Source organism: Medicago truncatula, chromosome 3 (assembly GCF_003473485.1).
Source record: "Medicago truncatula cultivar Jemalong A17 chromosome 3, MtrunA17r5.0-ANR, whole genome shotgun sequence".
Classification (NCBI taxonomy): domain Eukaryota; kingdom Viridiplantae; phylum Streptophyta; class Magnoliopsida; order Fabales; family Fabaceae; genus Medicago; species Medicago truncatula.
In genome coordinates, this window is record NC_053044.1 from 29,099,431 (window position 1) to 29,115,721 (window position 16,291).

The following is a 16,291-nucleotide window of genomic DNA, read 5'->3' on the forward strand; positions in this document are numbered from 1 at the left end:
ACAACAAGTCACTTTTGTCAAAAATCAATTTCACAAAATCAAATTATTAAAAATGTTTTTTTTTTTTTTTCATTAAGTAGAACAACTAGGGGGGTTTGACATAGCTGCTCTCCAGAAGGCATAGTTGACTATCTTCCTCACAGGTGCTATTGGAGATGGAAGTTCAATGTCCCTTGCAATCTCAAGACCTATAAGAGTGATTATATAAGTGATATGATCATGCTAAGTGAATTAAACATTTTTAATTAAATTTTAAATTTTATTGCTTATACAATTTGATACACATTACAATTGTGATATGATATGCTAAGCAGTTTTTTTTTTTGCAGGAGATTTATGGTATATGATATATGATATGCAGTTTTAAACCATATCTTTCATAATATGCTTCATGAAACATATGTGGGCTAGTGGCATATTCAATTTGCTACCACAATACATTATTAACTAATAAAGGTAGATTCTCACTCAATTCCTATCATAAGAAATATCATCCTTGTCTTCAAATCACATAATAGGATTGCAGGTATATATGAACATTTGCAATGCTTAGTTCCTATTTAGTTTGATTAATTCTAGACCTTGAGTTCTGAATTCTTGCATTTTTTGAAAAGAATGAGGTTCTATAAGTGGTTTGACTATATCTTCCAATTTCATAAAAACATGTATAAATCAGATGCCTTTGGCTCAGTAATATTCAATGTACTAAGGGATTCTATATTCCAAATGGAGAATTTAGGATAACATGGAAAGTTCATTCCATTTTGCAGAGAGAATTTTATTTTATGGTGAAAATGGAGAATAACATTGTAGGAAGACACTGTTTGATATGTGACACACAAATGCATGAAAATGAAACTTATATTAAACATGAGACTGATTTCAACATGGAACCTAATTCCTCTACTGTATCTTTCAAACACATTCCTTCCATAGTGGATTCCAAATTAGCATCTTCATAATCTTCTGTCATGCACAAACCACACTTTTTGCAGCCATAAAATCCTCTTAAGCCTTCTCCAAGCTAGCCATCTTAACACTTACACTTGGAACCTTCTCTATTCAACTTCTCTTAGCTTAATCACAAAGGAAAAAGAAGATGGTACTGCATGATTAAAGCTACTTATGAATCAATGCATTTTTAATTGCAAATTATGTGTTCAAGTTCAACTAACTTGTATTTTTTCCAAAGTTTTAACACCTTTGAATTGAATGATGTTTTTGAGTGCAGAGTTTAGAGGAGAAACCTGTATCGCTTGGACCGTGGGGAGGCAGTGGAGGATACAGTTGGGATGACGGTGTTTATTCAACAATAAGGCAATTGGTGATAGTTCATGAAGAAGGAATTGATTCCATCCAGATTGAATATGACAAAGGAGGGAATTCTGTTTGGTCACTTAAGCATGGTGGAAGTGGAGGCCATAAAATTGACACGGTGAGTTTTTCGCTGCCGTTAATTTATCTTGTTGAAGGCAGTGATGTCAAATAGCGTCTATAGCGGCACTATAACACTATAGAGTAGTAGAATTTTAACTAGCAGTTATTGTTATGCAATACACTATTTAGTACAACGTGTTGCCAAATAGCGGCTATTCTGGCGCTATAGTGTTGTAGCATAGCGGCATTAGAATAAACCGTTATTTTTTACTATCCGTGACGTGATTGACAACACTGGTTGAAGGCACAAGTTTCTAGCTTTTACTAATCAAACTAGTGCGTCATACTAAAAGTTTACGATTGTGATGCAGATCAAGCTTGATTACCCAAATGAATTCCTAACATCCGTTGATGGATACTATGGTAGCTTGAATCAATTTGGACCAATTTTCATCAGGTCACTGAGTTTTGAGAGTAACAAGAAAATGTATGGACCATTTGGAGTTGAACAAGGAACATACTTTTCGTTGCCAGTGACTGGAGCCAAGATTGTCGGATTCCATGGCCGATATGGTTGGCACATAGATGCCATTGGAGTCCATTTGAGATCCTATCAGCAGCCAAAACCATCGAAAACTTTGTCTTATCCACAAAACCACATAACAAACACTAATGACACCGTTGGTTATTCTGTGATACAAGGAAGTGTTAGCCAAGGCTTTGATATTGTTGTTGCTGTAAAACAGAAAGATGGTTCTGCCAAAGCTTCACCAACAAAGAAGATTCTCACCTTCAAAGAATCTAACAGTATTGAACCAAAAGAAAAGGTAAGAAAAAAATGTTCCTTAATGTTCTTCTCAACTTTCATATTTCCGTGTTTGCAACAAATGAAACTGAGATATCTTTATTTACTTCAGACAGTTCCTATGTTGAAGGCACCATCAATAGTTGAAGGTATGGTCACATATGGTCCTTGGGGAGGTAATGGTGGATATGTATTTGATGATGGACCTTACACTGGAATCAGGCAAATTGATTTGTCGCGTAACATTGGAATTGTGTGGATTAGAGCATTGTATGATCTTGATGGCGAAGCTGTATGGGGATACAAACACGGTGGAGCTGGAGGATTCAAACATGAAAAGGTGAAATAAGAGCTAATAAGCCCTGTTTGTAATTCACTTCTACGTGATATATTCTAGGCAATCAAATAAGTTCTTGCATAAGCCGTTTATCCAAACGAGGCCTAATTATTTTTATGCATCATTTTGCAGATGATCTTTGACTTCCCATATGAAGTATTAACACATATATCAGGCTACTATGGATCGCTGATGTACATGGGGCCTTCTATTATAAGGTCACTTACATTCCACACCACCAAAAGGATTTATGGACCATTTGGAGATGAAAATGGAACTTATTTCACAACAAAGATGAAAGAAGGGCAGATAGTTGGCCTTCATGGTAGAAAAGGTTTATTTCTAGATGCTCTTGGTGTACATGTGATGGAAGGAAAAGTGATAGTTCCGGTGCCAACATCTCCCTCTAATGAAATCATCCCAAGAGAACCAAGTATTACTGAAATAAAAAGTGCTCAAAGGTCAGCCAAACTTGGACATTCCAAATCAGCACCACTTGAAGAGGTATTTCTTAAATCATTTTATACTAATGCTTTCATATATCGTCTTTATGGTATTAAGCACGGTGTCTTTGTATTTTTATGTGCAAATACCACAACTATTATCATATATATATATATAATAGGACATGATCAAATGTCACGATCTGTCGTTTTAACAGACACATAGCTTGATAACTTTTTGTAGAATACGAAAATAACCAATCTAACGGTAAAATCATGTTATATTATCATCACAATCATGTATATCATATTTTAAATAATTTTCCGCCTATTTCATAGGTTTCTCGTGGTGTGACTCAAGAACCAGTTCCATGTGGACCAGGTCCTTGGGGTGGGGATGGAGGTAGACCCTGGGATGATGGAGTATTTTCGGATGTTAAGCAGATTTATTTGACAAAATCACCTGAAGGAATTTGCTCAATTCAAATCGAGTATGATCGAAATAAGCAATCTGTATGGTCTGTGAAGCATGGTGGTAACGGAGGAAGCACCATGCATAGGGTATGAATATGATTCTTAAGCCGATTCATGATTGCTAACACACGAAAATTTCTCATTAATTCATAGTCTTACTAATAGTGCTTATATTGTGTTTATAGGTAAAATTGGACTATCCAAACGAGGTTCTCTCTTGCATAACAGGCTATCATGGTCCGATTGCTACCGATGAACAAGCTATAGTGATTAAGTCACTGACTTTCCATACTAGTAGAGGAAAGTACGGTCCATTTGGCGATGAAGTAGGGAAATTTTTCACTTCAACCAAAACAGAAGGAAAGGTGGTAGGTTTTCATGGGAGGAGCAGCATGTACTTGGATGCTATTGGGGTCCATATGCAACACTGGTTGGGAAGTCAGAAAACTTCAAGGTCATCATCCCTCTTCAAGTTATTTTGATTTTCGAAGAATAATAATCTGTAATCAGATTCATCAGATGATTACTTGTATACTATCTAAATAATGATTTGTCCTTATTCTACCCTAGTTATACGTTCTCGCTAACACATTATCGGTTGCAAGAGTAACTTGTGATAACTTTAATATATTGGCCAAAAAAGATTATGTACATGGAAGTAAATAAATTGATTTCATTGTGATTATAAATTTCATGAATAGTTTATGAACATGAACAATGATTTCTTGGTTTTCAATATATACAATAGACTTACGATGGTCAGAATTCTGATTTATGTGAAGCTACAAGAGAAAAATGAATTTTCATTGGTTTCGAGATGCAAGTTCTATTGCCTTGTCCTTCAAGGTTCAAGCCCTGTCCACAATTACCTCTTTCTCATTCCACTTCTTTTGTTCATAGTCTGCTTATATCACGGCCGAATAGAAGAGTTGTAATCCAGTTGATGAATACATAGAATCTGTTCCTCCAGCTGACGACCCGTGTAATATACGCCGAGCGCCAAATAAAAAAACTAAAAACTCCTGCCAGCGCTAACCCTTTTCCCTCCTGCATGAGCATGATCGGTAAGGTAATAACAAGAACACTAAATATTTTAAAGCTTCACCGGAAGTAGCTCATGAATGATGTTATATTAATTACCTTGCTTTGTCTAAGGTCAACAAGAGCCTTGTATCTGCCAATAGTTGCCATGCTGCCGAGATGCTTGTAAACAAATGGATCACCAAGTTCTATTTCTTTTGCACTGTTTGCATGACCTGCACCTTCTTTACCGATTTTGTTTAACATACTTGCTAAATATTTACCTTGTCTCTCTGCCACCTGTGATATCCAAATGGTAATGCATCAAATATCCGAAAACAAACTTTCTGGAAAAGTCGAAACTAGCAGCACTACTAAAGGGTCTATTTGGTATCAGAAAATGTTTTCAAAAACCGAAAACATGAAATGAAAGTGTTGGTCTTATACTACAAATATCACTTACTTGGGCCAATGCTGGAAGTGTTGGTCTTCCAGTACTTTCAACAAATCCACTGCAGTCACCTATTGAGAACACATCTTGTACCGAAGGAACACGAAGCCACTCATCGACACCAATCCTGTGAGAAAAATCACATTCAGTATTTGCTTTGAGACTTCTTTCCTTACACGATAGATAAAAAATTCTAATTCAATCCATAAATCAGCGGCAACTTTGTAAAATTTCCCTAGTTGTCAATTTGAAGTGAATGCAACAATGTTGAGTAATGAGACTAACCTTCCACCAGGAGCTTTTGGGAGGTCCAGAGATTGAATAATTGGTGATGGGCCAACACCAGTAGACCATACCAGCAAACCAAATGGAACCTCGGTACCATCATTTAGGATAATCTTCTGAGCTTTAACATCTTTCACAATGCCACGAACAAGACGAACTCCTGACTGAGATAAACTACAATATTGGAAAATATAAACTAATATGGAACAGTTTTAACAACTACTTTGTCAATTCAGATACTAATACTATCATAATTGATGAAGAGTTTCATCAGTTTGTGAAATACATAATTCTTGTATAAACATAATTTCTATAGACGCATATGTTAAACTTTTACTCATATGAAACATTCCAAATGAAGAAATGCCTCTATCAAGATATAGCTTACCTTTGTTAACTGCTTGGTAGCATAGAGCCTGAGTCGGTCATCGAAAGAAGATAATATTTCATTTGCCTAATAGGACATGAACAAAATTGGTTAGCAACATAAATTAACTTAGACGATATCTTTGGCATGAATAAAAATGGTAATTTCCTAACAAAAAATGGCTTCCATAACTTTGTATAACATATTTGATGATATTAAACATACCTCAATTAAAGTAACACGGATGTAATCCTTCACATGAGTATATCTTTGACGAACATCCTTCATGATAAAATCACTAAGTTCGCCGCTGAATTCAACTCCAGTAGGACCACCTCCCACAACAACACAGTGCAAAAGCCTTTGCTTCTCATCTTCAGAAATTCCTGTATCCAAAATAAAACACAGAATTGATGTACAGAGAAGTAACTGTCATGACTTAACAATATATTTTCCATACTAAGACTAAGAGTTTGTTCGAATTGAGTTATTTGATCGTATCTACTAGCGCAATAATTTGTAAGTCTGTTTGGGATAGCTTGTGATAACAGCTCCATAAACTGTTTTCAGCTTATTTTCATAAGCACTCAAGAAAAGCTTAAAACATTGTAGATTACCTCTCCGGGATAGCCATGAAAACAGCTTATAGATGAATGACAACAGTTTGATTTTATTTTATCTTGCATTATAGAAATAACGTATACATAAGCGCTTAATTAAGTTTCTTATCCAAACATGGCATATTGCAGCAAACCTGGAACATCAGATAGCATCAAATTTAGGAGCAACTTCCGACGAATTTCCTGTGCATGATGTACTTCGCGAAGAAAAATGGCATGTTCATTGACTCCTTGAATTCCAAAAGTAGAAGGATGTGATCCTAGTGCAATTACTAGCTTATCATATGAGACTGTAAATTTCCAAGGTTCTATTGTCTGCTCTCCATCAGTTACAGTCTCACAGTGCACCTTCAAAACCAAACATCAAATACAAATTTTCCATATAAGCCACACTGCAGGTACCAACATTCCAACAAAAATTAGTATCACACTCTCTTTTTCAAGGAGCATAAGAAAGAAAAAAAAGTTGAATTCAAATTCCAAAGAATGGGACAAAAATGTTCAATTTAGTGAGTAACATACTCTCCATCACTTAAGGTAGTCCAAACTCAACACTCATATTGGTAACACACTATGTAGCACCGACACTGAATATTGAAGGTGTTTCCCGTCTCTGACACGTGTCAGTATCCGACACAACACCAACAGAAGTAATCAGATTCAACTGTTATATTTTCTCAAATTCTTACTGGTGTCAGTTTGCCATTGCCAGCCGTGTCAGTGTTTCATAGGTCACACACAAGTAGGTGGAGAAAATATGTTGAAGGAAAGGTTTTAAGATATAAGGTGACTTGACATGGTATTAGCAACAATCAAATATCGTGACGCGACTCCTATTTAATACATCGTATACAAGTACTAGGAAAAAAAATCATATCAAGGTAACACTTAATAACACACCGTATGGTTATGTGCATCAATGGCAGTACAATTGGCAAGAAAGAAATAAGAACCAGGTTCCCTAGAAATAGCTGGTTGAATTCTTCCAATAGGTTCAGCAACCGATCTAAACTCAAGAGTTCCAACACAAGTTGAAGCCAAAAGAGGTGTAAACACCATATGGTTCCTAGGTGAGACACAAACAATGTCATAAATATTAGTGTCCAAACCCTTCATGAGTCTGCAGCCAGCCCAACCTGAACCAAGCACAACCACTCTTGGTTTCTCATGAGGCTTTGTTGGTGCCAAACCTGAAGGATAATCATTAGGCTTAACATAAGCCTTTTCCTCAATAGGTTGAGAGCTGAAATGGGAGAGAAAAGTGAAAGATGGTAACAGGAAAAATGGATCAGTTTTATTTGGTCTTTGAGATGATGATTTAATGTTGTTGGAAAATTTTGAAAGATTTCTTAACCAAGCCATGCTAGTTCTAGTTATGGTTTGGTCTTAAACTTCAAATGAGTTTTTAATGGATTTTGTGTGTTTTTTTTATGGTGTGTGTTAGAATATATGAGATGGAAGATATGCATCACAAAATAAAGATTGGTGTGGAAAGTGAACCAAGTAAATAAAATCCAAAGATATGGCCTTTGTGATGGGTTAGTTATGTTTCTAGTTATATAAAGTGGACCAGCTTAATGAGTTTTTTGGATTTTAGTTTCAACAGCAAGGTACTGCTCATTTTTATTGACACTTGTATTTTCAAGTTTTTTTGAAAGAAAAATGATTTTTTGACATCAAAATTTTGTTGTCGAATATGGTGTCATTTAATCTGAGATAGAAATAGGGGTCACATAAGGTGACACAACTGTTTTCAAATTTCAGAATGTATAATAAGGAATTTCATCAAGAAAACATCTTAACAAAGAAAACTTACATGTGTGGTTTTTATTTTTAGGAAAAGTAAATAAGCTAAATAGATAATCAAAAAGCAAAACATGTGCAGCAAGCAATGTTATCAATGGCGGAAAGCCAAAAATCCGACATACAGCCGACATATGTGCTGCCATATCCAACGTATTGTGCCATGGCGCCGCCATCTGTTAAAAATTGGCCGTGGCGGTTTTACATAAATCTGCCACTTATCTATATCATGGAAAATCAAACAACCACCATCAACATCTTGAACAATTTTGAAATATCACAGTCCATTTTAGTGGTCAGGTAATCATACAACTCTCTTCCGTAACCAGATAGCTCAATCACCCGTTCCACAAACTGATCGACATTGATCAACTCTACACTAGACAAGTCATGTGCAGTAGAGTAGAAGATTTAGCAGCTTCTACAATCTCATTTTTTTATCTTCATCTCCAATCATGAAGTTAATATGTTATTTAAGCATTTGATCTTGACTTTGGACAACAACTGCGATGAGTTATTATCTTCAATAAAGTTAGCAACTTCGCAAAACAAATAATTATCATACTTTACAATCTTCTTTAGTTCAGGAAAATGCCATGAATACCATTCTCTGACTCATGGAGAATGAATCATGGTATCCTTATCAAGATTATCAATATGGAGAATTGCTTGAATGACCATATTGTCGACGCTATTAACATTTGATTTCATCTCGACTCTGCTGTAATTTGGAGAGTTAGATAGACTGTGTAAATACTATAACATGGGGAATGCCAAAAACAACATAGCTAGGCTTAAATATTCTTATTGAATCATATTCAAACAACTTCTCAATTACATAATTGATTCAAAATAAGTTCATAAATATTCTAAAAAGGTTTAAAACACTTATTCTAAAAGTTTCAATTTGATAAACTAAAAGCCCAGTGCTAACAATCCATATCCATCCACCAAAATGTTGCGTAAACTATAACCTTGACAGGATAACAATGTTGCAGTTGCGCAAAAATAGTTTATCTCGGACTGCAAGTCACAATACAAAACATGAAAAGAAATACTTTCAGAGAGAAAGAAATTACAATGGGAAGGTGTCCTCATGTACAGAATTAAAAAAAAAAAAGAGAAACAAGGAATGTAGTGAGACTGTTCAATACTTCATATAAAAAATGGTTTTAAAACAAAACACCAGAGACATACTAAAGTAAGACCAAAGTTAAGATCAAATGAGAACACATTAAAGGTGAGGCATGTATACCAAGGTTGTCAAAATCGAGATTTTGCTTTAGGTCGAAAGAGAAGAGTAAAATCGACAATCGTAAAATCGCAACCAAAATCAAAGGATTTTACTCAACTAAGTTTGTAGAATCGATATAAGAAATTGTAAAATCGCAATCAAAATCGATGGATTTTACCAAAAAACAATAATACTAAATATATGTTATAAATGGTATATAACATATATTTAGTATTATTGTTTTTTTCTTCTTCTGTGTTTATATATAAACATATACTTAATTTATAAGAAATCGTAAAATCGCAATCAAAATCAAATCGATGGATTTTGCCTATTTTGAGGTTCTACTACGAATTTGAGTCGTTCGTTGAAGATGAAGAAAGTCACAAAATCTTGGATTTTAGGATTTAAGTCGAGATTTTGACAACAATGATGTATACACACAACAGTACTTATGTGAACAGCAGTACTTATCCAATTTGGCACCAAAATCTATCGCTAGACTCACAAATCTATTACTACAACCAAGTACCCAACCTATTGGAAATAAGTTGGATCAAAAGTTATAAACTCTTTCTTGGTTCCTTCCTTGAGAGACATTGTTTCCCTAATAGTATATTCATCGCAAGTGGCTCGTCATCCTTAGGTAGCAACCATTGTTTGCATCATTTATTAACTAATTATGAAGATACATACACACACACAAATAACTTCTTTTTCCTTCTCATTTCTTCCATTCAAAATACATGTTTTTGTATATATAATATAAAGGTTAAATTTTGCAATGAGTATATATTATTTTGAAAAATAATATATATGTATATGATAGATAACATTTCCGATTTTCTCATCCTTTTCTCCCTACACGACGACCTCTCCCGGTTGCCGGCCTGTTCAATGTAGGATCATGGCCACGATTGGCAGTTGGTCCACCATAGTCGTCAAGATTTATTACCTTCAAAGACCTTCCAACCATGTTTAAAGCCTCATCACCTGTGGTTGTGGTTATAATCACAAAATATATTATACTTATAAAAGATGAAAAACAGGATTGCATGGAGGAACATATATATAATCATAATCAAAGATCAATTTATAATTCACAAATAGGAGAAAACCATTATGTTTTAGCAAGCACAAAACCTTTGGTATCAAGAAATGATATTTGAACGACCTTTTTATAATAATTTTATCTCTCATGTTCATATTATTTTCTTATTCTCTCTTCCTAATTCTCTATTATTTTTTTAACAATAAGAAAAGAGAAAAATATTAGTCACAAAAATTATTATCAAATGATTGTACAAATTTTATTACTTATCCCAAAAGCGCATACAAGTACAAACACCATTTGAAGGAATGAAAATGAGACATTTCCGTTCCACGACTTTAAAGAAGAGTTTTCATGAGTATTTTCCCACACATTGTCATTCCTACGTTCTAGATTCTCCAAAGGAGGAATGCAAATTAAGATACTTGCTCATTTTGCTCTGATTAATGGAACAACTTCATCGAAAAGATTTAGTTGACTGAATGACTGGTCTAGGGTAAGAATATGTGTTCTCTTCAAAATAAGTTTTACTGGTCCGGCCGGTGTTACTTTCTTCTTGAAAACAATGCATTCAAAGCCTTTATGGGCTAACAAAGTTAGGGTAACAACTCCTGACTCAAGGTTGAGAATAGGACTCGATGGAAAACACATCCATAAAACAATGTAGGATGCGGCAGATAGAAGGTTTTTCATGTCACCAGCACACGTGAGGCAATCAATTCTTTATGCTCTTAAGTAAAATATTTTTCATCCACATGCACTTGCATCGTCGTTGCGTCTAGTTCAACGTGACACATTGTCTAACCACCATTGTCAGGAAGATACCACAGTTGGCTCAGGAGAGAAGGCCAAAAGATCAATCAACATTGGGTCAAGAGAAACCACACCGGTGGGATGGACACAACATCTTAACTCAATGCCTTAAAATTTGAGATTAAGTTGTGGAGTCTAACCTTGCTTGTGTGGTTGTTAATTCTTAACCTAATATGCGATGACTCCTTGAGCTCTTCTCACGACCCAACAACATGAACTAGTTGGGTGTTATTAAAAAAGGTAATATATTGAAAATTTAATTTTAATTTTGAAGATTCATTTTAATCCATCGATAAAACTCAGACCCAAAAATCAACTTTTAATCCATGACAACTTGGTCCTACCACCGTCACAAAAGAGACAGTGTGGTCCCTATAAATTCAAAAGTCCATAAATAACTTGTTCTTTAATGATTATTTTTTTCTTCATTAGCATTCAAATGGTTAAAAATCAGCAATTCGAATCTCACTACTCTGCTATATAACATACTTTGGAAGCCTCTCATGGAAAATATGTTATATAGCAAAGATATGTATGATCTTGTTGAGGGTGCAACCGCTAAACCCGTTGATATATTTGACAGTGACTCGAAGAAGATAAAGAGAAAGACAATTGTTATAATCACACCATGGGTGGATTTGAGTTTATATCCTCAAATATAAGATGAAACAGATGCCAAATAGAAAAGTTATTTGAGCCAAAAAATTGTTCTTAAATAAGCGTGAGGTAAAAGTCTATCTTTAAAGATAGAGTTAGAAGGGAGACCAACATAGGTCACAGTTATCTCAACTTTTTTTATTAAAAAAAGAAACTACTTTCTATGCTATGATATTTTTTTTGTCTCAATATTTATTTTTTGTGAACTTTAAAACGACATTGTATATTGACCTTTTCTTTTAATCAATATATGAAGTTTTAAACACCTAAGTTTATAGGCTTAATTGCACGAATCCTTACCTAAAATCTTTTAAGACCTAAAAATAAAGTAGAGTTTTTTCTACAATTTATAGAAGAATTGGAGACGTAGGTTATGGCAGTGGGAGGAGGGGTTGCTAGAGGAGTGTAGGGCTTTACTTTTTGATGTTTCCTTGAATCCTAATGTTGCAGATAGCTGGGTGTGGCTTCCGGACCCATCTAGTGGATACACAGTTCGAGGTGCATATAGTTTGTTAGTCTCTCAGGTACCTCAGTGGCCGTAGACTATGCTTTGGATTTGGTGTGGCACAAACAGGTTCCCTTGAAGGTTTCCGTTTTTGCGTGGAGGCTCCTTCGTGACCGTTTACCGACAAGGATAAATTTGATTTCTAGACGGGTGTTATCGCTTGACATGTCTTCGTGTGTTGCTGGGTGTGGTCATCCTGAATCGGCACAACACCTTTTTTTTATCGTGTGATACCTTTGGTTCGATGTGGCATTTGGTGCGAGATTGGATTGGATGCTATGGGGTGGACGCAGATAATATTTCCGATCATTTTTTTACAGTTCACTCATTTGGCAGGTGGTGGTGCTGCTAGGCGTTCTTTTATGCAACTCATATGGCTTCTATGTGTCTGGGTTGTTTGGAATGAACGTAATAATCGTCTGTTTAATCATGTTGTTACCCCCATCCCGTGTTTACTTGATAAGGTTAAGTTGATGTCTTTAGGTTGGCTGAAAGCTAAAAAAGCTATCTTTGTTTTTGGAACTCAGCAGTGGTGGTCAAACCCTCTTGTTTGTTTGGGTATTGGCTAATGTTTTTATGCTGTGTCTTGTTTGTAACCGTTGTAACTCTTGGTTTCTGAGGTAGTCGCAAAAGGCACACCTTGTGCGTTTGGGACTGCCCTATTTCATATATAATTCCATTCTAGCTTGTTCAAAAAAAAAACTAGAGTTCCAGTTTTTTATTCCTCAATGCAATTTCGCTTAGAAATATCAAATCACTGCCTTTAATTTTGCATTTTTGTTGTTTCATATTTTCTTTCTGTATTATTCAAAGATTGTTTTAGTCTCGTCATTTTTTGTCAAACGTCAAGGTATTCAACTTTCTTATATCCTTAAAGTTTTCATATAATTTAGGATATCTGTTAATTTTGAATATATATTGTAATTTCTTAAATAACTTGTATATATTTTGCATTTGAAATTTATTTTGTCTTCATTAAATTATACTTTTAACTCGGTCCCCTTAAGCTAAGCACCTAGCTCCGTACTCGTGAGCTTAACTCAGTTGGTATGGACAATGCATAATAATATGTAAGGTCCGGGGTTCAACCATCGACCACCACAAAAAAAAAAAAAAAACATCTAGCTCCGTCCTTGGACCATGTTGCTTAGAAAAATGAAGGCTGATCTTTTTATAGATGAGAAGAGTCATAAACTCAATTTTTAGATTTGAGCAATGATAGGTTGACCACCCCATGTGGCATACACCCCTTCTACCTAGGGATGGCAAAAAAATCCGCACCCGTGGATATCCGCGGATAAAATCCGTCACGAGCACGGAGCGGATACCTTAATGGATATCCATGGATATAAAATAAACGGATTTTTTAACTACCCGCTAATTAATGGATACGGATGCGGATTTAATGGTATCCACACCCGCGGATATCCATACCCGTTATTAAACCGAATATATTACATAAATAACCTCAATATCATTCAACTTCCGAAGAAAACACCCTAGATATTGTGAGTGTTATCAGTTATTACGCTCCTTTAAAAGGAAGTGAAAGTGGTTGGGAATGTTAAAGCAAGAGCTTTGTTTTTTTGAATATGATGAGTTTTACTTATGTTTTTGTTAAATCAAAGAACTTTATTTTTATTAAATGTAAGTGACATTATTTATGTTTTTATTGAGTCATTGATCTTTGTTGTTATTGTAATGTATGAATATTATGTTTTTGTTAAAAAGAAAAGAAAATGCATGTGAAGAACCTTTGTTTCTAAATTTTAGCTAAAAAATACTTAAACAAATTTTTTATTTTATTTTTATAAACGTTATCCATGGATATCTGTATAAACCCACGGATACCTCAAAATCCGCGGATTACCCGCTAAACGGATATTTGCGCGGATATGGATAGGGTACGGATTTCATCTTTATCTAACGGAGCGGACACGGATATCACACTATCCACATCCATGTATATCCATTTACATCCCTACTTCTACCCCTACACACAAAAGTAACACATGGCGATGTGACCTCCACACAATCACCAATTTTATCTCTCACTCTCTCTTCTCCCTAGGGCCATATACAGGTGTACAAGGATGGTAAAAAAAATGGTGTCTAACTTATTATTAATCTTTAGATTTTGAATTAAGTTATAATATCTAACTCACTTATGTGGTTCTAAGACCAATATGGATGATCCTCTACACTCTTCTCTTGACCCAACTCAATGAAATATTTTTTTTAAAGTAAAGATTCCGTGGTCCATATTAAAATACATGCATGTTATAAGCTTTCATCACTTGGCAAATTGACATACCATATGACTTTGAAAAGAGAGCTAGATGCATGGAATGCAGTAACACGAAGCTAGTCCAGCTCTCGAGACAACTTGAGCTCGTAATAACAGCCTGTCTTCTGATTTCATCTTTAATTAAACGTAACTACTATAATAAATTCATAATAGACGTAAATATTAAGAAATTTCTTTTTCCATCTTAGTTTTGGAAACTTCAATTTTTCTTTTCCATGTCCAAAACTTCATACTATATTGTTCAATTCATATAATAAACACTCAAATCCAATCCTTTCAATACACACAATTTCAAATTATAAGATTGTTACTATAGTATTGTATGGATTGTTTAGAATGGGAAAGTCAACTAAAATTGCAAAAGGAAATAAATAAAGACAGGGAAATTTGTGTTCTTAACATGAATATTTTCAAAATAGAGGCAATCATAGTTCAAGTATTTTAAATTGTTCAGATAAAATTCTATTGATATAACTAAATTGGATATAGCCTCAGATAACACTTAACAGCTTTAGAAATTACCTAGGATTCGTATTTCTTTCGGATCATATATAGGGATCTTGAACCATAAAACTAATCAAAATATTCTTAATATATAACATTAAATATATTTTGGTAAGAGAAAAAAATCGAAGTAACTAATAAATACGAAGGTGAAGATGAAAAGGAAACTAACTTGAAAATATAATAGGGTTCCGAGCAGTAGCTGAGCATAGTAGCAAGAAAAAGAAGAAGGAGAAGGTCAAGCCACTTCGTGCTTCAAAAGCCAATGCCATTTTATTTTCTTTATCTCTCACCTTGCCTCTCTAATCTCTATCATAAGATTATTATATATAGGTCAACTTAAGGCAATGGAGCTCTTACATTGTGTTTAAAATAAGGGATGGAAAAGGAAATGTGAGGGATATATGAGAAATATTTTTTATATGTAAAATTCATTGTCAATGATATATGAAAAATGTTTTTATAGTGAATAGATTATATATATTACTTTGTCTCCGTGAGTTTTGTTCAGTTGGTAAGGACAATGCATAATGTATGCAAAGTGTATGGTTCAAACCCCGAACATCACAGGAAAAAAAAGATTATATATATTACTTTGTCAAAGTTAAATTTACATAATTTGAGATAATATTTAAAACCTTCTATGAAATAATAACATTTGAAACTAAGAATTTCAAATATATTTCTTTGTGCAATTATATAATGTAATTATCAAATAGGTCTCTATAATCCTTTTAAATGTATAAAACTTCATTCATATATGTTTTAAAAATTTCAAATTTATATTTAAGATCAATTTTTACGCATATTTATCGTAACACATCCATTATATATGCAAAGTATGATAGAATTTGAATAAGACATCAGTTTATTCCAATATTATAATATATAATGTACTTATGTGTTATGATAAGTATGTGTAAATATTGAGCTTAAAAATTGTGAAGATGTAAAGTCACATTTAAGTTATGGAAATGGTCAACACCATAAAAGTTTTTTACTAAATAAAAGATGGTAAAGTTTTTACCTTAGGAATTCTAAGGAATAGATTAAGTTTCTCTTGAAACTATAAATAGAATAGTAACAATTGTTATATAAATAGAGTCTACTATGTATTCATAATGTAAACAACATAGATAAAAATATACAAGAATACATTAAATTTTCTCATCTTTATTTTAGTTGCGTAATAATATTATGTTATTCTGGTACCTAACAGTGGTATCAGAGATTTTGG

At 34.0% G+C, this 16,291-nt stretch overlaps 3 protein-coding genes across 3 annotated transcripts; 1 reads left to right on the forward strand and 2 right to left on the reverse strand.

Moving 5' to 3' along the window:
- The first annotated feature begins 963 nt into the window (after positions 1-963).
- On the forward strand, positions 964-4,211 carry LOC25490909 (jacalin-related lectin 3). The gene is made up of 7 exons (XM_013604816.3): positions 964-1,102; positions 1,232-1,435; positions 1,749-2,204; positions 2,295-2,522; positions 2,652-3,023; positions 3,302-3,523; positions 3,622-4,211. Exons 1-7 carry the CDS (start codon positions 1,100-1,102, stop codon positions 3,916-3,918), a joined length of 1,782 nt encoding a protein of 593 aa, XP_013460270.1. The 5' UTR covers positions 964-1,099; the 3' UTR covers positions 3,919-4,211.
- LOC25490910 (internal alternative NAD(P)H-ubiquinone oxidoreductase A1, mitochondrial) lies at positions 4,096-7,662 on the reverse strand. Its single transcript, XM_013604817.3, has 8 exons — positions 7,080-7,662; positions 6,314-6,527; positions 5,785-5,945; positions 5,581-5,646; positions 5,193-5,356; positions 4,920-5,034; positions 4,577-4,756; positions 4,096-4,483 (listed from the first exon to the last, which is right to left on the reverse strand). Exons 1-8 carry the CDS (start codon positions 7,539-7,541, stop codon positions 4,331-4,333), a joined length of 1,515 nt encoding a protein of 504 aa, XP_013460271.1. The 5' UTR covers positions 7,542-7,662; the 3' UTR covers positions 4,096-4,330.
- Positions 7,663-9,651: 1,989 nt separating this feature from the next.
- Positions 9,652-15,378, reverse strand: LOC25490911 (protein PSY1). The gene is made up of 2 exons (XM_013604818.3): positions 15,227-15,378; positions 9,652-10,209 (listed from the first exon to the last, which is right to left on the reverse strand). The coding sequence occupies exons 1-2, from the start codon at positions 15,324-15,326 to the stop codon at positions 10,064-10,066; spliced, it is 246 nt and encodes an 81-aa protein (XP_013460272.1). The 5' UTR covers positions 15,327-15,378; the 3' UTR covers positions 9,652-10,063.
- Positions 15,379-16,291: the final 913 nt, after the last annotated feature.